The sequence below is a fragment of the Mesoplodon mirus genome (assembly GCF_964341445.2).
Source record: "Mesoplodon mirus genome assembly, chromosome: 4".
NCBI lineage: Eukaryota > Metazoa > Chordata > Mammalia > Artiodactyla > Ziphiidae > Mesoplodon > Mesoplodon mirus.
In genome coordinates, this window is record NC_138979.1 from 165,198,822 (window position 1) to 165,222,589 (window position 23,768).

At 40.5% G+C, this 23,768-nt stretch overlaps 1 protein-coding gene across 18 annotated transcripts in view; it reads left to right on the forward strand.

Annotated features, from left to right (window-relative positions):
* The window catches only part of NRXN3 (neurexin 3), a gene marked incomplete at both ends in the record, with an annotated part of 1,625,679 nt that overhangs the window by 1,241,058 nt on the left and 360,853 nt on the right, over positions 1-23,768 (forward strand). For all 18 annotated transcript variants that reach the window (XM_082616773.1, XM_082616786.1, XM_082616783.1 and 15 more), the window contains one exon: positions 5,820-6,001. In XM_082616773.1, coding sequence (XP_082472899.1) covers positions 5,820-6,001 — 182 coding nt within the window. The remainder of the gene's footprint in view (positions 1-5,819; positions 6,002-23,768) is intronic.

Here is a 23,768-nt window from a genome sequence, read left to right on the forward strand (position 1 = left end):
TGGCTCCCGCTGTAATGCAGACATTTTGTTGTTCATAGTTTTTTTCATCTGTTATTTACCCTCCCCTTCTCTTCGTGGAGCTCTTGGTCTCCAGGAATTCCTTTAGGGAAGCTATCGATACATCCCATGGGTCAGCAGGACAGCTTCTCCCCTGCGGAGGGGAGAAGAAGGCAGAATTAAGAAAGGGAAGATCCGGCTCTACTCTCAATTCCAACACTTAACACCAAATCAAGTCATTTAATCTCTTTGAGCCTTTGTTTACTTTTCTATTGGAACAGTAACAAAAATATTTGCCATTAACACTTCAGTGGGTACTGGGGAAAGAGACATCCAATGAGATACTCCCAAAGAAAGCAGTTTGAAACCCATTTGAAGTTATGGAATTATAAGACCCTACTGTTATGAACACTCCCAAAAGAGCCAGGGGTGTCCGTAAGGGGAACCATGGAGCAAACTAAATATGTAAAAGAAATTGAGAAACTGTGTTTTTCAAGTCATCAGTCATTACGAGACCCTTGAGCTCTATATATCTTCATTTCCTAGAGGAGATACTTGTCATTTTCAAAGTCTTTCCATTTTGGTTTTATTATCTGTATGATAATTGATATGAATAAAAGATAATTTTAAGTTAATAGCAATAACTACATCTACTGGCATAATATATTTTATGTCCTTGATAACCTATTTTCCAAAAGGATTTACCAATTTACAGTAAAGAATGCAAATGTGAATAAGGTTTTGATGAAAGAGTAATAAAATAGAAATAAGGAATAGGAACCTGATATAATAGAGGTAGACAGACATACCTTGGTGCCTTGATATCTCATACTAAATTCTCAGGCAGTGTTCAAAGAGCACCAGAGAAGGAGTCTGACATCTTGTTTCTTATTCTAGTTTACCTACCAGGTGGTTTGCATGCTAAGACTTATACTTATTACTTAATTTATTATTCTACCTGCTATACTTTTCTACCAGTAAATTATCTAGTTCTCTTTATTTTTTTCTATTTTAATTCATTTATTATTGAAGTATAGTTGATTTACAATGTGCTAGTTTTAGGTGTACAGCAAAGTGATTCAGTTTATATATATATGTAATATGTACATATAATCTATATAATATGTTATATATTATATTATATAGATTATATGTACATATTTTATATATATATTATTTTTCAGATTCTTTTCCCATATAGGTTATTCCAAAATACTGAGTATAGTTCCCTGTTAGTTCTCTTTAAACTTAACTCTTTCAGGTCTCCCTTGGGAGATGCTTCCAAACTTGTTCTATTTTAATACCAACTGAACATTATTTCAGAAAAAGCTAATTTGTTGTTTTTAAACATAAATATATAACCGACATTATATATAAATGCTTTTCTGGAGCCATTTTATTTATAATTATTTGATGGGGAAAGTAATAAATTAATTCCTGGTAGTCTATTCTATTTTCTAACTAAACTTTCCTTTTTTTATACACATACATACACACACACACATATATGCATATTAATGCACATATGTATATATATATTATTTTTATATTTAATGTAAATCTTAAAGTGGACCATGATTCTATTCCTGTTGATATCCAGAAAAGTAATATGCCATACGTATATGGAGCTGCCAAAATCACCATCAGCTCCATCCCAGTAGAGAGCTATCCAGTTATGAAAACAATAAGCCAAACCCATTGTTGGTGCTTTCGAGACAAAAGAAGTTGTGTGTTAAATAACATGTCATGCTTGTTGACTATTTGAAGATGAGTATATCCACCTTATCATGGCTAATGGTGACAGTGTGGAGATTCCATTCCTGAAATACTGTGTTTGTTGGAACTCAGCAAAGCAACTTCAGCTGCTTGCAAACTTGCAAACCCTGCAATGTTAAATGGCCAAAATACCACCACAGCATTTTTTCCATCAGTTGAATGAATCACTTTTTGTTAGCAAGCAGGAAATTTCCATGGTTCTGATTATTAATAAATGTAGCATGATCTTAGTACCAGCATACTGAGCACAGTGAGAAACCAGCAATCAGAAACGCTAGTCTCTTTCTCGGAGTAGAAAGCATGTGATTTGGTATTGCATGTCTTAAAAGTGAAAATCGTTAATGGATTAAAGAGGATTCTTATGGTTCCTGGGATGTTCCCAAAAAGTTGATTTGTAATCCACATTTTAAAATAACAAAATTAACTTTTTAATTTGAAAATGTAAAGTAAAATAATTCCATGTTCCCCCTGGGACTCTAGGCATTTTATATTAAAATTAACAGAAAGCATGTATTTATTTTTAAAAACCATGCAAGACAACAAAGCTAATTAAAGAAGAAAAAAATAACAAGTTATCAGAGCAGAGGGTTGTAACTATTAATTAACTTCCTCTAAAGCCAACATTGGACTATGGAAGCATTCAGGGTCTTTAGTCACCCTTACTAGCAAATTCAGTACCAAGAATACATTTTAAAATTTACTTCTATATAGCAGAAAAAGCTGTATGCTAAGGACTTTGTACCTTTTATGCCCTTTTCACCTATAAAGTTAGAATTATCTAACATAGTAATATCCTAAATTCAGAACAACAGAGGCAGTAAAAATAATTTAAGTCATATTCTCTTTCTACTTATCGTAATATTGTCATAGTGTAGTTTCATTCTTTGTTTATTTAAAAATTGAAGTGGGCTTCCCTGGTGGCGCAGTGGTTGAGAGTCCGCCTGCCGATGCAGGGGACATGGGTTCATGCTCCGGTCCGGGAAGATCCCACATACCATGGAGCGGCTGGGCCCATGAGCCATGGCCGCTGAGCCTGCACATCTGGAGCCTGTGCTCCGCAACGGGAAAGGCCACAACGGTGAGAGGCCTGCATACCGGAAAAAAAAAAAAAAAAAAAAATTGAAGTCACAGTGACCTTCTAGCCACTACATATAAGAAGTTGTGTATTTATCTTTTAAAATGCTCTTCCTTTTTGTATTCTTTGTATTGAGAATTACTGAACAGGGCAGTGGGTGAAATACAAGCAGAATAGAAAGTTTATAAAGTTATTTGTATGGTGAGAAAACCAGACTAGCTTATGAAAACATGTCAGATTTAGGGGTTATGGCTTTGTTTTCATTCTGCTTCATTCTTATGAGAAGATGTGAAAAAAATGAAGTACAGTCAACTTTACATCATTGGTATAGTTTATTGTAGAATGTTATTAAGCTATGATTGGTATATGGTAAAGCCAGGCTTTTGGAGGCACGAGGGTCCAGATGGAGACTTAAAGGAGGTGCCACTTATTTAAGTCAGATATTTGGGTCTCTGTTTCCAAGCAGTGTTAACAAATGAAATATTCCATAGAACTGCTGTGAAGACCCAGCTAATAAATCTGAAAAACACTCTTGCAAACTGTAAAGCACCATGTATATGTTGCTGCTGTTGTCAACTTTTGACTTTTTCTTTCTGTAGTGACAAAATTATTTCCTCATAGAGTATGGATTTATTTCTGTAGCAGAATCCACTATATATTTAGGATAGAATAGGGTAAGATTTTATAAATTGCCACGAAATGTCACAGGCTGATTTGCACTTTTGGTGATTCTATATATTAATCACTGAGTAACCTTCAGTTTTCCAAATAAAGAGTAAAGGGAATGGTGATGACATTTGTAATCATCTACAGAAATGGAATTATTTAAATTCTTCACAAATGGTGAGATATCAAGAGTAAATCATTATATCCACATTTCTAATTTTAAGAATCTTTGAGGGTGTTTGTGGATAATAAGGAACAAACATTGTTTTGCATGTAGAATTAAACATAAACTTTCCATACTACAATCCCAAATTTTCCAGATGACTATGGAGGGCTTTTCAGACACCATCCCCTAAGAATTGAGAAACTCATAAAAGGAAAATAATGTTATGCTGCATACAATACACAAACTGATCATATTGGAGCAACTAGAATATTGACCTTTCAAAGAGGACAAATTAGATTCTATATGCCTCAGAATACAACGTGGCTTAATGCCTTAGGAAAGGATGGCGTATGACATATACTCCTAATTCTAGCCTCATAGCAGCTTACTCTGTTATTTCTAAACAAGCTGAATAACTCATTTCGTCTTGAAACAACATAATTCAACCCAATATTCTCTGTGAAGTAAATTGGTCAGTGATTGAGATTTTTAGTAAATGCTAGAGATATATGAATGCTTGTCTAATGTTGCTTTAAAACAGTTTAAGGATTGGACTATATTCAGTGGGAAACACAAGAAAATCTGATACCAAATGTTCTCTGAACTTTGAAATGAGTGACATATGGAACTAGTCACTATGGGTGACATACACACAATCATAGAAACTACAATGGTGTAGTCTATTCTGGCTACCAAATCTGCATGCTTTTTCCCAAATTCAGATTTAAAAACTTGTTTGTAAAAATAGATTTTTGAAATTTAGGAGATGCAAATATTTTCTTTATTTTTCTTCCTCTTTGTTTTCTAAGTATTTTTAAGTCAATATATTCTTACTAACCCCTGGGTTTATAAATTATAAGAGCTAAAACACAAGTAAATATTAAAAACAGCGTTGAACCCACTAGTCATAATTGATAATACTGCTTTCCATGATCAAAATTCATTAAATTGAGGGGTTTTTTCTTATGTCTCCTATGTCTTCTTTTTGAAATTTAGTTTGGAAAGGAGCTAGAAACTGTTATAGAATACTGGATAAACACCACAACTAGGGAAAAAAATATAGAGTTAATTTTTTTTTTTTTTTTTTTTTTTTGTGGTATGCGGGCCTCTCACTGTTGTGGCCTCTCCCATTGCATAGCACAGGCTCCGGACACACAGGCTCAGCGGGCATGGCTCACAGGCCCAGCCGCTCCGCGGCATGTGGGATCTTCCCGGACCGGGGCACAAACCCCTGTCCCCTGCATCGGCAGGTGGACTCTTAACCACTGCGCCACCAGGGAAGCCCAGAGTTAAGTTTTTAAAGACCTCCAGAGTTAATTTTTACCACCTTTTCTATAGCAACATAAGAGGGAAATAGGCAAATGCTTTGAGTCATGTAACTTGGTTTTCTCAGGCTTTCTTTTTTTTTTTTTTTTTTTTTTTTTTTGCGGTATGCGGGCCTCTCACTGTTGTGGCCTCTCCCGTTGCGGAGCACAGGCTCCGGACGCGCAGGCCCAGAGGCCATGGCTCACGGGCCCAGCCGCTCCGCGGCACATGGGATCCTCCCAGACCGGGGCACGAACCCGTATCCCCTGCATCGGCAGGCGGACTCTCAACCACTGCGCCACCAGGGAGGCCCTCAGGCTTTCTTTTCTGTGCGGGTGACAGAGGGCACAGGCAGGAAAGGAATAACGGCTTTGGACTTCCACGTTGCCTTTAGTTTTGTGTGGCCTTCCTGGAACTGCTCCCTACTCCACTGGCCAGAATATTCTGATAGCTAAGAGATGGGGGAACTAGTTTCCTATCTCCTGCCTGCCCTGGCCTAGATTGAAGAGGGCAGAAAAGTTGTTTGTCACATGTAGCCAAGCTCTCAGACACAGCACGTTATCTGCCCTCTGCCCCTATACAGCAGGATCTGAAGATGCGAGGAATGTCTCTGGCTAGCATCTGCTTTGTTATTAACTCATTTTGCCTGCATCTTTAATTTGGGGTGACAGCCGTCTTCCAAGGCTTTAGATGCCATCCCTCTTGGTCACCATATACTGGCACGTGGTGGCCGTTTCTCTCCACAGCTGCCTGTGCAGAGTCTCAACAGTGTATCCACAGCTGGCAGTATTCACTGCAGGTTCCTGACGGCTCCCTCTCTCTTTGCTTTTGCAGCTGGCGCCACGTACATCTTTGGGAAAAGTGGAGGCCTCATCCTCTACACCTGGCCGGCCAATGACAGGCCCAGCACGCGCTCTGACCGCCTGGCTGTGGGCTTCAGCACCACTGTGAAGGATGGCATCTTGGTGCGCATAGACAGCGCCCCAGGCCTCGGGGACTTCCTTCAGCTTCACATAGTGAGTACCGGACTGTGGCCTGGATTCTCTTGTCTTCCTTGGTGGTCCTAGTTGGTGAGGCAGATGAATGCAGTGGAACATTCTAGATAGACATGGCAAAGGGGCACATGCTTGTAACGTTGCCTCAGTGTGTTGGAGCCATACCCAGGAGGTGGTGTGTCTTAAGCCTCATTCTACCCCTCAGATATGAACCATGATACCCAGAGGGTACCTCAGGGATAGAAAATTTAAAACTCTTCCTGTCCAGACTCCCTCCCCTTCTGGGTGGTTTGACCTGTCATGAAACACTTAACAGACCACTTAGGTGTACATAAGAGACTGACCTGGTATGGTTCATCTTAACCTGGTGCAGGCAGCAAGGCCACCTTGAGTGTCAATGATCTCCTAAGTTGGGGGATCAGCAAAGGTTTGCTGTAAAGGGCCAAATAGAAATACTTGGGGCTTTTCGAGTCATAAGTCTCTGTCAGAGCTACTCAACTCTGCCGTTGTTAATGTGAAAGCAGCTATAGACAATACGTTTTTAAAGAATATGTATGACTATATTCCATAAAAATATGTTTATAAAAACAGGCTGCAGGCTGTGCTTTGGTGACCCCTGCCCTAGCCTGTAGACTTTCTTGTAGAGACATAAAGAGCGTGTGATAAAAACTGAGGCCAGAGTGGGTGGGGCAAAAAGAATCAGCACATGGACCAAGAGTTGGTGTATTTGTGTGTCTTGTATATCCAGCCGTTTGCTTGTATAAATAAACCCAATAGGATCGCACCCTCACTCAGTGTAGATCATTAAAAACACAGTGCAAGTCTAAGAAATTAAAATGATTTGGAGGAAAAATTACTTTGTTGTGAGGATAGAAACTATTTTTATAGCCACAGGTAACCCATTTTATCACCTGTGCAGTCTGCAGTTAAGAAAGTAGACTAAAGAAGGATATGATTCTCATCCATAAGTACCCAGAGTGCAGCCACCAAGAGCAAAGAGAGGAATTGTTCTCATTAGTTAGCATGACAAGGCTAGGAAGAATGGATTTAATTTGGAGCAATAAGAATTAGGTTTAAATAGTAGTGGGGGAAAGCAGTTAAGAGGAAAAGTCAACTGGGGATTATCACCAACCTCCAAAAGGAGGAAAAACAACATTTACTGGGAATCTTTGAATGTGAGTTTTGCTAATGTGCCTATCTACCGAGGAAAGCAGAGTGAGATTTCATTGCTGGGCTCTGGAGTGGAGGTGGCTGGCTGGAACCAGAGCAGCAAGCTCAGCCCTGGAAGCAGTGCCTGTCTCCAGCACCTGCTCTTCCAGTATGCCTTGGAAACAGGAGCAGCTGGAAGGAAGAGGCTTAAGCTGGAAGCCTGTCTGATCTCAGAGTGAACCAGAGCAGGTCAAGACTCTGCTTAGGAATGCAGGGAAGGACTGCTTGGAACGGATCACCTTCAAAATGTAGAAGAGGGGTCTTGAAAAGAGTTGTGAACCTTTAATGCTTCCTCAGATGCTTCAGGAACCATACGGTACTATGAACCTGAGCTTAAGCATCTTAAAAAGCCACGCCGAGGAGCACAGAGGAAGGCAGCCATAGTTAGTACAGTTTATCTTTATTTGGCCTGTAAGAACCACCATGATTTACAAAACTCTGTGAGATTTATGCTGCATATAACTTAATGAGTATTTCATGGCAGCTATAACTAGTCTATTATTACCAGCTCACTTGCATTTTCCCGGGGATTTCTCTTCTTTTTTTATTCAGTGTGACTTACTAGGAAGAATAAGATTTGACACAGCCATGAGCATCTTTTTTGAGTCACATAGTGTGCCACCAGTTTATCCATTTCTTCCTGTTTTGTAAAGTGTCTCCGCTTTTCAGAGAAATGTTGTTGTTGTTGTTGTTTTTCTGGTAGTTTAGCTGGAGTTGGCAGTGTTTTTATAAAATGGATATGAGGAGCCTGGGAACTTCTAGGAAGAACCAAAGCATCCATGTTAAATCTTAAAAGCAAAAATACAAGAAATTTTACATCACAAGGTGTAGAGCCCCCTTGGGTATTGTAGACTTATTCCAATGATGCTTTCGTTGCTTAAACATTCTGGAAAATTCCAACAGATTGTCCTTCAGAGCTTGGGTTAGGAAATGCCATCTGATATTTCAAGAGAAAAGTAAAAGAGACCCTACGATGTAAAGAAACCACACCATTCTGGAAAGGACCTGACATGCCTGTGACCCTCTTGAGCGTGAGAACCCTTCATTGGTCTAGTAATTTCAAATCATTTTTTGTTCACTAATGGATCGTTTCTGGTGTCTGCCAGAGATAGAAAGTGTGTGTGACTATTCCAGTAAAAACGTACTTATAAAAACAGGCTACAGGCTGTACTTTGGTGACTACTGCCCTAGGCTGCAAAGGTCCTCTTAGAGATGTAAAGAACATGTGATTAAAAACTGAGGTCAGAGTGGGCAGAGCAAAGGGAAGATTCTTTACCACATTGGAGAGGGAAGTTCCAAGTGGAAGATCAAAAGACTTGATGACAAAATCCAGCCTCTTGTTTTGGACATTTACATAGACGCATCAGGAGAATGAAGCCATAAATACCTACTAAGATAATTTTATATGACTTTCACAGTCTGTCATATGTGGATTTGTTTATTAAACACAGTTTGTTTCCTTGTACTAAAGAAAATTACTCAGAAAGAAAGGAAGTGCCACTACTGAGAGCGGAAAGGGTTGGACGGGAGGTAAATGATTTCATTCCCCCTTGCAGTGCCCCCAGGAGAAGAGAAACTCACGGGCACAAAGAGAAAGTGATGACAGACAGGAAGAGGACATGAAGGCAAGGTGAATCCCAGGGGCAGGGGAAGAAAGGACGAAGTGGGCCTGAGGAAGAGAGGACACGTCTGCCTGGAGGCGGGCTCTGGCAAGGGTCACATGTGGGCAAAGCTTCATTCTTCGAGTGTGGATGTTAATTGTGGAAATAACCGAAAATATCTTGATGCTACTTCTGAGTGGTTGTCAGGCTAGTACATTGTTCCAAAACAAAGTCTAAATTCTGAAATTAGTGTGTGGGGGGCGCGGGGGAGAGCACGAGAGAGGAAGGAGGGAAAGAGATTGAGAGTTTGTGTTTTATATACGGTTGCTGAAGGCGATTCCTAGGAATTCCTGGAGGTTTTGAGCAGTGGTAACGCTGTCATTGGAATAAGCCCTTTTTACCCCCAAGTTAACCTATTTGAGGGAAGAGGAAATGCTCTTCCAAGAACACTGGGGAGTGTGACCCCAAGATGAGCACTCAAACTAAAACAGACTCGCCTGTCTTTGAGACCCCAGAGTAGGAATGTCAAAGAGGCTTCATCTCGCCTGCCTGCGCTGAGTGTCTCTCGCTCTCTCAGTGCAAGCATTGCATTGGGAGGATTCGTGAGAGCAGTAGGTAAATCCAGCAGGTAGGAGTTCTGGCTTCCACTAGCCATGTCTGCCACTCTAGGCTGCACACGTCCTTCCCCACATGCTTGAAGTCTCCCATATCTCTTCCTTTGTCATCCTGAAATCCCCCACACGTTAAAAACTCTGTAGGGAAGTAGGTATCTTTTTCAACTCTTAGTCCCCTGGAGGTCTTTGAATCACTGACTAATTAGCTTAGTCAGTCTTCTTATTATCCTGACCCCACCAGGCTAAGGTCAGCTGCTCTGGCAGGGTTTGAGTTCTGTTTGGATGGTTGGGAAGTAAGAAGGAGAAATTAGCATGGCTGATTTGGGGACATAGAACATTTGGGGGTACGGCAAGAATTTGTGGAGAGAGCTTGGGCAGAATGAAGGCATTGGTGCCCTAGGGTGAAGAATTGGTCCACAGAAAGGGACACTAAGACAGAGCTGGGTAGGTGCTGTAGGCACAAGTTTTCCTGTTTCACAGTTTTCTCAGATTATCTGTTGCTCTCACCAAGTGAACAGAGGCTCTTCTTTCTTTTGCGGATTTCTTTTAAACCAAACGTCTTCCCACTCATCTGGGCCTCGTGGTGATTACATAGGCTTATTAAACAAGACAAGAATTAGCTCATTAAAAAAAAATCAGAGAAGGCCAAGAGATCAAAATAATTTAGAGATTGCCTCAAAATAGCTTACATTTCTTCGTTTTTGGTTCACACTTCTGTGATGTACTATTTTCTGTGTCAATTATTAATCATGATATTAATGAAATCACAGGCAAAATGTGTCTGACAAAGGCAAAAAGATCTTTGCTGAAGTATGTGTTCATGAAATAAAATTCTGTGGAGGGGAGGGTATCATAGGGCAGAGGGATTTTTACAAATTATTGTTTCAAATATAAGTTCTCTCCATTGAAATCTATTGTTGAGAAATTAATCTGCTCAGTATTTGGAGAGAAGCTATTCCTGTGAGTGACATCTGCCTATTGTCCCTTCATCTAGGCTCTGTGGAGCAGTGTCAAGTTACACTCACCTTCTCTGTACAACAGAGACAAAATTGAATAGGACCAGAGAAAGGATTACCATGAAGTGCTTGCTATTGCTATCCTGAAACTCTTGACAGCCTCCTTTCACCACCTGCAAAATAGAAGGTTGGGGAGAACTGGGCAACAATTAGCTTCTTTTTATGTAGTTAATGCAGGGTGTAAAAAAGACATCCTATTCATTTTGTTCTCTCTGTGTGTAATTTACAGTAAATCCTTTTGGATTTATTTTTTAATTATGAGCCTTTCAGGAACAGTGGAAATTTATGTCAGGACATCTGTTTTGTTTGACAAGAATCTATAATCTTCCCCAACTGTTTCCCTCCTGTCTTATAATGTAGATACTTACATAAACCAAAGTAGAAGAGAAAGGGTTAGTATTGTTCACACTGACCCCCTTTCCAAAATGGTAAAATGTTCTCTTTCCAAAAAACTGCCCCCCCCAAAAAAAGACTGATGAATATATTCTCTTAGTGTCAGGTTTGGGAAATCAGATATTTTTTAACTTTGGCTTGTATAGTATTGTTTTCCCATAATTTATAGCACTTGAAGAGACTTCTGGAGAAAAAACAGGAACAGAGCTGAATTATGATAAATGGTCTGTTGCTCACATCTATTGCATCTATAAATTGCTGGCCTGGATGCTTCACTTGGCTGTCCCCGTGTGGGATATTTACAGCAAACTATCAACATATTTTGGGTTAGTCTTCAGTGAGTTTAGGTGGCTATTAGCTTATGTTCATCTCTGGATTTGGCCGGTGGCAGAACTGGACAGGGTTCAGGCAGTGTACATGGGGGCATCTGCAGAGGAGTCCAGGGGGATAATGACATTCGAGGCTGGTAACACAAGTAAAGAGGGAAAGAACAAGAAATCAACAAAGGTGTCCACCAGATGCAGTTTTGCTTCCCACAGAGTGCTGCGCACTGCAGGTTAGCTCTGTATTTCCTTTTGCTGCTCTTTGTTCTTAGTGAGAAAGGCCTCTTTGGGTTTTCTAGCCTTAGGAGCTTTTCCAGATCATTAGCCACTTCTGTGGAGAGGGCCTGCTGGGGATCGTCTCTGTAGCTCCCAGCTTGGCCGTTCCATCCTGGCGGAGTTGGAGGAGAAGGTGGGAGAAGGGAGTGGAAGGGAGTTTTGAGGAAGCGACTGCTTATGTAAGCTGGACCAGAGGCAGCACCTGCATGGGAGTCGAGTGCGTTTCCTCAGATCTTTTGTTATTCCCAAGGTGGCTCTACCTAAATCTGTTGACTTTGATTCCGTTCTTCATGTTGAAAGGCAGAAAGCTGTAGTAGAAAAATGTGCTTAATTTGTGATCAGAAGATTTGGATCTGAGTCTCATTTCTGTCCATATCCAGGGAGCTACTTGGCTTTGAGCAAGTCACTCCACTGCTTTGAGCTTCACCTTTCTCTTCTTTTAAATGGGCACCAAACAGCTTACCTAGTAAGGATTTCCTGAGGTTCAGAGGAAATAAAGTATTCAGAGGTTGTTTTGTTGTTGGCAAAGGACTGCATGAAGATAGAATGGTAGTTTTCTTGATGAAATATCCAGCAGGTGATGACTTCATTCAAGGAAAAAAAAAAAAAAAAAAATATATATATATATATATATATATAGTGAAAGGAAGAACATGTTTTATAATGGAAAGCAGAATTTCATTTTAAGTATTTTTGAAAGTCTACTTAGACACTTCCTGCAAGCAAATTCCTATTTTATCTGATCAGAAGCAAATTTTTGAATTAACCAAATCCACAATTGAGACTTTTGGTGTGTTCCGTTAACACGCGGTGAAGAACCCAGTTCCTGCTGAGAGACGCCTGGTTAGGTCAATAGGCTAAGTAGACTCCTGCAGCTTCCTGGGTGTCTCATTGCAGGGCATTATGTCTCTACAGTGTCATAAGGTGATGCATTGTGCTTCTTCTGCACTTCAGTACAATGTTCCAAAGGGCTCTACACTTACCAATAAAAGTGTAATCCACCCTGCCCTGAGGTTCCTTCTTCGGTCGTATGAACCCTATCTCATCTTGCCTAAAGAAGATGGAGGAGGATGAGGTGGTGGTGGTGGAAGGGTGGGTGGAGGAGGAGGAGAAGAAGGAGGGGAGGATGGAGGCAAACAAAACAATAACCACAAACAGCACCATCAGGAGAGCAAAATCTCTCTAGGCGAGGAGAGTATAAAAGTGGTTTGAGACCCACCATGGGCACCGGGTAAAGACATAAAGGGCTTGGCCCTATACTTGGGCATTAATAGAGCCCAGAAAGGGTCATTGCTAGAATGAGCATCCCAGTATGGGTACAGCCAGATTGAGTGGAGATGAGTAGCTGCCGCCACCAAGTAAACTGGAAACATAAAAGCACATGTACAGGTAAAAGCATCTCATAGATTTTTTGATTCCTCAAATGTAAGAGAAAAATGAATGATAAATTTAGTGTGCAGATGAAATTTACAGTAATACAGTCGTAAAAGTTGAGTTGGCAAAGCATGTAGAAAGTATTTTATAGCTGGTACACAGTTATGAGAAATGAGGCCAAATGACCATATCTTTCTCATTTATCACTTACACCAGTGACCCTTTGACTGTTAACTGATGATAGTCCTGTCTCAGCATCCTCAATGCACACATAATATGAATTTAGAGAAGTTAGAATTAAGAGAATTTAGCTCATGAGTGACATTCTTTATACGTGAACTGAGTGTTTTTTATGTGCCAGGCTAAGTGCTATGTTTTGGGGATACTGTGATCCACCTTGGCTCACATAGAGCTAACAGACTTGAAAAAACACAGTGATTAAAATATGAGAAATAAGGTTTTCTACATATTTATGAGATGATGTATTGAAACTCTGTCATGGCTCCTGGTATATAGTGAGCTTTCAATCATGGATAGCTTTTAATATTATCGGTACTTTTTTTTCAATTAACTTCTTTTTAAGTCAGAGAAAACAATATATTTTATTTTCCTAAATAATGAATAGACTTTTAATCAGATCTTTGAGATTTCAACTTAACTAATATAAAATTCTAAGGAAGCATCAGGATACTACTGATTTAAAGTCAACCTGGTAGCATATACCTAGATTATTGCAGTTATCAAATAGATGAATGAGTTTTGAATAGCAGAGGCTTTTTAGAGAGATGAATCCAAAGTGCAACAAGTAAGGTAAACCCCAGGCACCATCAAGTGAGTGCTGGGGCTCATATGACTTAATGGCAAGCCTACCTTAATGCTGTCGTTTAGATGAATTATCTCATTGACCCACCACTTAAACACTGTTACTAGTCATTACTCCTGGGGTATTGTTCAGTGCATCAGGGCAAGAAATAACTCATGAACTCCCTGAAGCTATAGATGGCAGATTTTAGATCCCTGGCTCCATTCAGAAGGCATGGACCTCAGCATATTGATTGGGGAATTCATTAGCCACCCACCCCATAGCATCATGTGCTTAGATCCTGATGCTGTCACTGGGGCTGTTTCATCTTGTTAGTGTTTCCCCGATTGATGGTAGAGGGAACTGGATAACCGTATTAGCCTCAAAGATAGTACTGACCACCAGACCTGTCATTTCCCAGCCTGAGATGACACCTTTGGAACCTAGAATCACTTAACAGACATTTAGATAAGCCCTGCTGATCGACCAAACTAACCTTCATCCCAAAGTCAGTTCATACTCAGGATGACAGGAGATGATTGGCAATTAAAATGTCTCATATTCTATTCTTGACTCCTTAGTTAACCTCTTTTAATTCAGTTTATCTTTCTACTCCATTTTCTATAAATTGGCAGGTAATTTAATAGCATTGATGATTATTTCCTACATTTGCTTCAGACTATATCTTTAGAGATCATCTTACATGACTACCATTGCCGTCTCTCACCACTAATACTGACTAAGTACCAGGTACCAGACATTGTGCAAGGCTTTGTTTATTTTATCTTATTATGAGCTCACAACAACTCAGTGAGGTAGTCACTATTAATAGCCCCACTTTATAAATGAGGCAACTAATATTTAATGAAGTTAATGAATTTCCCAAGATAACACTGCTAATAAACAGCTGAGCAGGCATTCAGATCCAGTTCTGATTCTTAACTACTATTATACCCCTAATGAAAGTTTCAGAGTAGAAAGTGTCCTGGTGATGATTTTAATTCAACACGTATTTATGAAACGGCAATTTATTTGGAGTTGGTGGAGATATGAAGAGGTTTAATTTCAAGGAGGGAAATAAAAATTATACATATGGCTCCGTTTTAAGGGAGGATGGGCTGTATACCAAGGAAAGTAAGAATATTACTGGTTGTAGACATTGAAGAAATGTACATGGACAGGGTGGGTCAGATTTTGGCTGGTGGAATCTGGAGAAGGAACACGCCAGATGAAGATACTAGCATGAGTGTAACCTCAAAGGAAGGAAATCCAAGTTATATTCTCAAATTAGGTGTTCAGTGTGTCCAGAATAAATGAGTTGAGGGAATGGGCGGACAGTGTGGCATGGCAGACAGTGTTTTAGAGGAAAGTGGTCTGTGATTCAAGATCTAGCTTTGCCTCCAACTGGCTCTATGTCCTTGGGTGAATTTTTTGACTTCTCTGTAAACTAATAATGTCACCTCGCAAGTCTGTGTAAAGATTTATAGTAACGTGTGAAAATGTTTAATGAGTCTTATCTGGTCTGCGATAGATGCTAAATGAATGATAGCTACGTTCTGGGTTTATTTTTCTTTCTTTCCAGGTACTTTAGGCCTGTAGTGGGGAGAATTTGAATGCCATATTGATAGATTGCTTCTGAAAGCAGTGAGAAGACATTTTGAAAGTTTTTGAGCAGAACACGAAATGCCCAAAGCTTAATTTTTAGCAAGATGATTTGGCTCCATTGAAAGAATGTTTTTCGGTGGGTTCAAGAAAAATAAATAGCAGGTGATCGTTTAAGTGGTCCAAGAAAAATGTTTTTAAGGACTTATTCTATGGTGATGATCATAGGCAGGTAATGAAGATGAAACAAAAGGACATTTCAGAGGTGGAATCAACAGGTATTGCCAGCTGGTTGAACGGAAGAAAGAGAGAAGTAAGGAATGTCTAGACTGGGAAAGTTATGATTTCAACAACAATAAAATAGGGGACATGTAAGAAAAATAGATTTTAAGATAAAATCATAGTTTGACTTTGGTGTTGCAAAATATAAGGTATCCAAGAGTCAATCTGTAGAGATTTCCAATAGGAAATGTGTGATGAACTCTGATGAGAGATAAGAGCTAGAGGCAGGGACTTGAGAATTCTCAGCTTGGCAGTAACAGTGGAATCTCTGAGGACTGCTGAGATATCCAAGGAGATAAATGAGTAGGAACTTGGGAAATATATACAAAACTTTACAAGATGAAGGAAAAAAAAGGAAGGAAGCTAAAAAAAGAAAAGGCTACAGGTTCAGGCAAAACCTAGATAGTGAAGTTTGACAGAAATCATAAAGCTTGAGAGAGGTTTTCAAACCCAAGCAGTTCTAGAGCTTTTTTTTTTCCATATCTTTTGGACAAACATCTGTCATTTGAAATCACTTTGTGGGAACATCTTCTTTGTCTTTGTTATTTATTACAGCATATAATATTTGTCATTTGGATCCTCTCACCAGTCATTTTGTGTTTCTTCCCTTGGTAGTTGTCACAAGCATTACTAACTCAGAGCCAGAAGACACAGGGTCTAGTCCTGGCTCTGCCACCAACTAGCAGGCATCTCAAATAAGCGGGAGAGATATAGATACTGTTCTGTCAACCTCATAGTATAGTAGAGAAGGTCAATTGAGAGAATGCATGTGAAAGTGCCCTGTTACCATTGAGAGACCTACAAAATTAAATAAGATTGTTTTCCTAGTTTTCCATCCACTAGAGCTCTTGGTGCCTAAGTGGTCGGAAACCTGTGAATGAACACATAAAAGATGTTAAAGTGGTTGTAGTTTTCAACAGGAAGGTTAGCAACCAGGCAGATGGGGATCAGAACCAAAATGAGGATTGACCTAACTGCCAGATCCCATGACCTGCTATGGTCCGCAAAAGGTATGAGTCTCTCAGACCTTGTCTCTCACCCCTTGGAGCATCGCTTTGGGGGAGGCCATTTGGATTTACGGTCATGCTGCAGTTCTCTAAAGAAGAAACGCCCCAAGTCCTGACAATCACCATGTGCAGTGAGGCGTGGAATCTGATTACCCTTATCATTATTTTAGCTTGGATGCCTACATATGTTACTAATGGTCATAAAATTATTCAGCCCTTTTTAAAATGCCAACGGCAGTAGTTCGGTTACTGAAGACTTTTGGAAATGACTTTTACGGGTTGATTTTTCATAGCTACAAACTCGTATTCTTACCTGACGACATGCATGTTTTTGTAATCACTTCTGTATTTGCTCTTTTATTTATTTTCCAGTGTGCCTGCCACTTTGTATATATCAGCTCTTTTAGTCCTCACAACACTGTCAAGTTGGTGAGATTACTTCTGTTTTAGAGATTAAGAAACTAAGGCTTAGAGGATTAAATAACCATTGCTTGCAATGCTGAGAAGGAAAGGAGACTAACTATCAGTATATTTCATTCTAATGTCATATATAGTGCTTTCAAGAGTTACCTACTGGGCTTCCCTGGTGGTGCAGTGGTTGAGAGTCCGCCTGCCGATTCAGGGGGCCTGGGTTTGTGCCCCGGTCCGGGAAGATCCCACATGCCGCGGAGCGGCTGGGCCTGTGAGCCATGGCCGCTGAGCCTGCGCGTCCGGAGCCTGTGCTCCACAAAGGGAGGGGCCACAACAGTGACAGGCCCGCGTACCACAAAACAGCAACAACAAAAAAGTTACCTACTAAGTATTGAGGTTGGATGTGGTGAATTTAGCAGGACCTGTGATTTTTTTTTTTTTTAATCTACGCAGTTAAGAATGGTAAACAGAAATGGAGGAGTGGGGTACAGTATTTTGACTAAAGCAGAATATGTAATTGGAACTAAGTCATTTTATTTCTTGATTCAAAGAAATTCTTCATTTTATGTCACAGTTGATTGCTTCCCAGTATGTTTTTTGTCTCAACAGCATTAAGGCATCCATTTACCCCCAAACTGCTTTCTTAAACACCCTTACGCAAAATGGGCTTGGAAACTAATCTAAGGTTTTGCATGCAATATGGTGGACCAAGAGATTCAGAGGCAACTTTTCTTGTCAAATTTTAACAAAAATCCTCTCAAATGTAGCATATCTGAGCAGAGATTATTGGACAAATGCCTTCACCTATTTCATTGTGTGATAAATGCTCAGTTAGAAGTCTTCAAATATTCTTATGTAAAAGCTGTAAATGATCTCAAATAATACAAAAACACATTTAGTCTCTCTGCAGTCAGTATTTAATTGTATGTATTTCTAATTTAAAACCAAATATGAGTGTCTTCGCAGAAGCCCTGGGCTGTCATCCACTGGTCTGTTAGTTTCTACGGTCTAGTGGCAGAGTGTAGTAAAAACGTAAAAGGTAGACCTTTTCACTGGAAATCACATTTCTTGAAGTGGGATCAGATTTCCTTCAATTTACCCCTGACTTAATGACTAGTCCCTAAGGGTAGCAAGCACTCACATTTGCCACTTAGATCAGCGATGCTAGGGTGGGTTTTGTTGCATGGCTAAACAGCAAGGTTTAATTCAACACCAAAGCTTGAATGAAAAAAATTAGTTTGGTGTGATGTGTTTCCCAGAACACAGTGCACAGTGGGGGAGGGTCTTGGACTATCCACAACGCACAGCTACCTGTTAAAAAAAGACAAAAATCTCCCTGAGGTCTGGTTGCAAGCGTATACAGGGGCATATAGCGAGAAGTATAACATGACAAACTTAGCTTTAGGTGAGAGGCGGGTGGGAGGAATAGAATTCTCAAGTTAAAGTTAGCCAGGCAGGTGAAGATGAGTAAAGTACTTTAGTGAAAAACAATTTAATCATTTATTTATTTATTTTAACATCTTTATTGAAGTATAATTGCTTTACAATGGTGTGTTAGTTTCTGCTGTATAACAAAGTGAATCAGCTATACATATACATATATCCCCATATCCCCTCCCTCTTGCTTCTCCCTCCCACCCTCCCTATCCCACCCCTCTACGTGGTCACAAAGCACTGAGCTGATCTCCCTGTGCTATGCTGCTGCTTCCCACTAGCTATCTATTTTACACTTGGTAGTATATATAAGTCCATGCCACTCTCTCTCTTCATCCCAGCTTACCCTTCCCCCTCCCTAGTCACTTATTTTTTCAACCAGCTCCTACTACATGCCAGGTGAGTTCTAGGTGCTGGGAATACAAGAGTGAACAAGATAGTCTAACCCCTGGACTTGTGGAGCTTACCTCCTAGTGGGGAGTCCTCAGTAGGTAGTAGGTAGCAGTCAGAACCTAAGTTCTGCAGAGCTTTGTGAAAACCCAAGGTCATCTATATTTAATTGATTAAAGTATTAACAGACTGGCGAATCCCCCCAAACTTTTGTTTCCATCTTTGAACTTTTCTCTGTTTTCCAAATCCCCATGTGAACCTCCCTTACTCTTATAATCAAAACAGAGCAAAGGACCCTCTCACCAGCTGGGGGTTCTGCTGTGACCACCGTAACGACCACTCTGGTTTGTTTTCAGTACCAAAAAGAAACAAAAAAGAATAACATCTTTACCCCCAATTTCAGTTCCTTGTTCTTCAACAGGACTGTGACCATTCGTATTGTTTCATTTTGTAATTGTGCAGGATGCTTTCAGAACATCCATCCATATTTCACAGACAGCAAAGTCACTAGAGGCGTCCACATAGCACTAACCGACAGAAAAGAAAGACAAAAACCAAAGTCAACCAAATGAAAACCCAACCTCCCCAGAGACAGACCACACCACTTCCAGTATACTTTTCAAGCCTATAGACCATCAGGTCTGCACACTGACCCAGAGCTTCCCCTCCCCAACCCCAGGTATTTGCAGAATCAACCCCTGTGGTGACAATATCAGCGCAAATTAGGTTTTTTCCCTCCACTTAACTGAATGCTCCAGGAAACAGAATGGAACCACATGTTTCCCTTTGATTCACACCCAAACACTGCAAAACACAGAGTGTGTACTTCCTCCTTCAAGCTGTGTGTGTGCGTTAAACACATGCAAACATTGGATTGAAATGCAGACACATAAGACAGCTCTGGAGAAAACCATAGAAGTCTTTTTCTTCCCTTTCTCTAAATCTTAATCTTTGATTTGAGCTAGATCTTTGCAGAGATTCAAAGAATATTGTTTTACAAGGATTCTCCAAAGAGCAGTTCAGTGTGTTTCATCCAGAATTGAGTATTCACCATATCATAACAGATCCCGTTTCGGAACTGGGAACTTACTCTTAGCTCTCTCCTTATAAATTACTATTCATTTCTGATAAAGAGAACCGAGAAACACCCACTTTATATAATTTACATGAAAGAACATAGAAGGCACATTAGGTAAGTTTTCCTGTGTTTCCACAAATTGCTTCTTTGTTAAAAGTGAGTGTTTGGTGTGAGTAGTATATTAACAAAGAATTCTCCTCTGGTATAAACCCCGACCGAAGCAGGAAGACCAAATGTCTCTTTGAGGCATGCAGATTGAGCTCTCATGTCTCTCTCCAAGAGAATAATTGATATCACAGAGTAGCGAGAGCTGACTACAAATTCTGTGCACGTGGTTGTACGTGACATGAGCTGGTCAGAAGGTATTGTGTGATATCTCACTGCCACAGAGGCCAAAATCAAAGGATTGAGACCAAACATTTCACACGGCAGGACAAGAGTGTGTGTGTGTGTGTGTGTGTGTGTGTGTGTGTTTTAAAGCCTAAACAGAACAACACTGTTCTGTGAACTCCAATTCGGCTGCTGGCCACCTAGAGTCCCCCAGTAACCTTGGACTACGAGTTGCTAGATCTGGGAAACCTAGTCTTGTTTTTCACACAGCACTTTCTGGAAACAGACTCCCATGAAGTCCCTGTGGGTGTCTGTAAGAAGCCATGCTTCTGCTCCCTTCTGCCTTCAGGGTAGTTGAAGATCTGATTGCCTCTGAGAGGGACTTTCTGCCGCTCACGATGACTGACAGCGAGGCTGGAGCCACTTGTGCCCTCTTCGCTGGTCAGGAACCAGGTCAGCACGCTAGACTCCTGAACGTGTGCGGGGCAGCTGCATGAGGGCATCTAGAATGGAGCTACTGCAGTTGCCCCGGCACCTCTTTCCTTCCTGTGTTCACTGACCGGAAGAACAAGAATGAAGGTGCTTCTTCCTTGGCTTTCCCTGGCGTTTGGCATCAGGGCACAAGCAAGCCCACTTCCTCCACTTAGTTCCAACTTGCTGGTCCAGGTTCCTCATCTCAGAGACTAGGCTGTCCCTTGTCTTCACCATGTGGGGTTTAGAGAATGTGCCCAGCTAGTGCCCCTTGAGCATCATCCAATACACAAATATATTTCAATTTTCAGATAATTCATATGCAACTTGACATTTCCAGTTTCTTTTAAAACTATTGGAAGGTTCAGCTGCATGGGGCCAGTGTTCCTATGCGGCGTGGGTCAGCTGGGGATGAGGAACTGCTGCCAGTTCTATGACACGGCGTTTCCAGCCACCCGAGGCGCCACCCTCTCTCTGTCACACACATCCCCAGCTTCTTCATCCATTCTCTGGCCTGCCCCATGCCTGCGGACACCTGATCTTGCGATTCCTCTCACACAGAAGTGTGTTAACAGTTTTAAGTCATACCTTCGAGTCTTATGCATAAATGGGGCTCTCAAACATTTTCATAGACACAACTATTTTAAATATTTACTTTAGAAGAGCTTAAAAGTTGATTTTTATATTACTGTCCTAAGGGTACATATTTGCCCACTCAGAAATATTTGGGGCTCACATATATTCATATATTTCATGTATATAATCTGTTCTTTAGCATAACGCATTCAACGATTTTAACTCAGTGGTTCAACTTATCTGTGCTCTTTGAAGAACCTTCGCATTGAACACAGAATGGTAATTTGTAGATGAAGAGTTTCTTAATTTTCCTGGGAAAAGTTGGGTGTCATTCCTAAAATATGACATTATATATAACATGCATAAAACAACATATTTTCCTATGTTTTAATTCATAATTTTACAGTATCAGTGTGTCAGGGTTTTCTTGACTCTTCACACAAATTGTCTTCACACAGATCTCTGATTAGTTAACCTTCTCTGAAGGGGGCTGCCTTTCAGGGGCGTATCTTTCTGAGAGCTCTGAATTCTGACAGGAGGGAGAGGTGACACATGACTGAGGAACACAATTGTTAGACCCCTTTCCTTACTCAGGGGCTTCGGCTGGCTGTATCAGAATGCTTCACATGCTTCCTCTGGGATTGCTTTTCCTGTTCCATTCCTCACATAGTCAAGAATCTCTTTTCCCCCCTACTCCTGACAATGTTACCTAAGCGTTTTCTTCCATTGCTTTAGGCCATTGCTCCCAGTCATATCACCTTCTGAGACTGTGAATAATTTTTTCCCTTCAATTGTATTGTTACCTTGAAGGTATTTATAGGCTATGATCTTGTTCCCTGGAGTCATTGCTTTGCCAGACTTTATAAATTTAGCTCTCACCACCTCTCTTCATATGTTTTATCTTCTAGCCCTTACAGCACTTTTTTTTTTGAGCCTGTCTTTATAGCTTCTATACTATTTCAATATTCTTCCCAAACTAGAGAGGTCAGAATAGCACATCATATCCCAGGCATTACTGTGAATATTTGATTTTAGGGAGGGAAGTCAAGAGGGGGAGGATTACTTCAAAACTGAACTTAATCTATTTTGTGACACAGAAAAATAGACAAAATGCTAGAGAAATCTACCAGGACAACGTTTCCATATATTTTAACATACTATTAGAATAATCCTGGAAACTTAAGGGGGAATGATGATTTTTCTGAGAGAAAATGTCTTGCTCCCATTAGATATTTGAACCTGTCCTTTAGAGTAAGATATTCTTTAAAAATCCAGGCTTCAAATATGATTGTGTAGTAAGATGGGTTTCTTTCCGCATAGCACATGAGCTTTTAAACCAATATTATCATTAACATTATTATTATTGTTATTGTTATGAATATTATTATTCCTGTCTCTATGTTTTAAATTTAAGAAACAGCTTTATGCATTTAATTTTAGAAAGAAAAATCAAATTGCAACATGAACCACTTTGGTACTAGCTTTAAGTTCTAGTTCACGTCTGCCGGCATTGGAAGCATTTCATCAATGTGGCAAATTGGGTATAGCCTCCAGGGAGCCCTGCAAAGAACAAAGCCTGGCTGGCTCTCTAGTACCATCATCTCCAAACATTTTTGATTGTCCCACATGCAAGGCAAAAAAAAAAAAAACAACATGCACAACTTATAAGCGTGTTTACGTATGATGTAATGTGCATATGTGCTAAGATGTTTATATCATAAAACATACAGAAACGTCAGAAGTTTGTACAGATAAGATTTGATAAATAGATGGGAGAAAAACAGTATTTTCTCCCGTCACCCTAGTGAACCAACCTTGGCACTTCCTGGGGATGCTCCCCCCCACCCACTTTGGAGATCACTGCTCTGCTGGGATCTCTGTGCTGACAGAGTGAGCTGCTGTTCCCAGCAGGTCCCAGCAGGAACCCAGAACGAGCAGTTAAATGCCGGAGAGCAGCTGAGAGAACCTGTCATTCAAACACTCATTTTTGAGATGAAGATGTGGAGACCCAGAGACTTACCTACCTATGGTCACAGAGTTGGTTAATGAGAAAGCTGGGTATAAAACACAAGCCTCGTAATTCCCAGATTGCAATGTGCAAGGAAAAGACGAGTTGTTCTGTTTCAGCTGGAGTTTGAGGGAAGTGGGGACTGAGCTCCTGGGCGATGGAGGAGGGGAGGGTGAGTCAGTAGGTTGTGTGAACGGTGAAGCACTGTTTGCCTAAGTGACCTCTGCTCACTCACACTCCCTTCTTTTAAGCCCTCTTCCCAGGTTCTCTCTCTCTCTCTCTCCAACTTACAATCCAAAGCTTCTGATTAATGACAGCCTCTTTAACAAGAGCACACACTCAGGAGCCAGACATACTGAGTCCAAATCCTAACTCTGTTACTTAACAGTGTCACGTAATAACTCTGTGACTTCAACCAAGTGACCTAACTTCTCTATGCCTCAGTTTCCTCATCTGTTGCAACTGTTGATAATAAAGTTCCATATGGGTTGATATGAGTGTTAAACTAGATGATACCTGTAAAGCCGTTGCATACTGCCTGGCCCCATCCTAAGGGGGTGTTAGCCGTTACTATTGTTATCGTCTTATTAA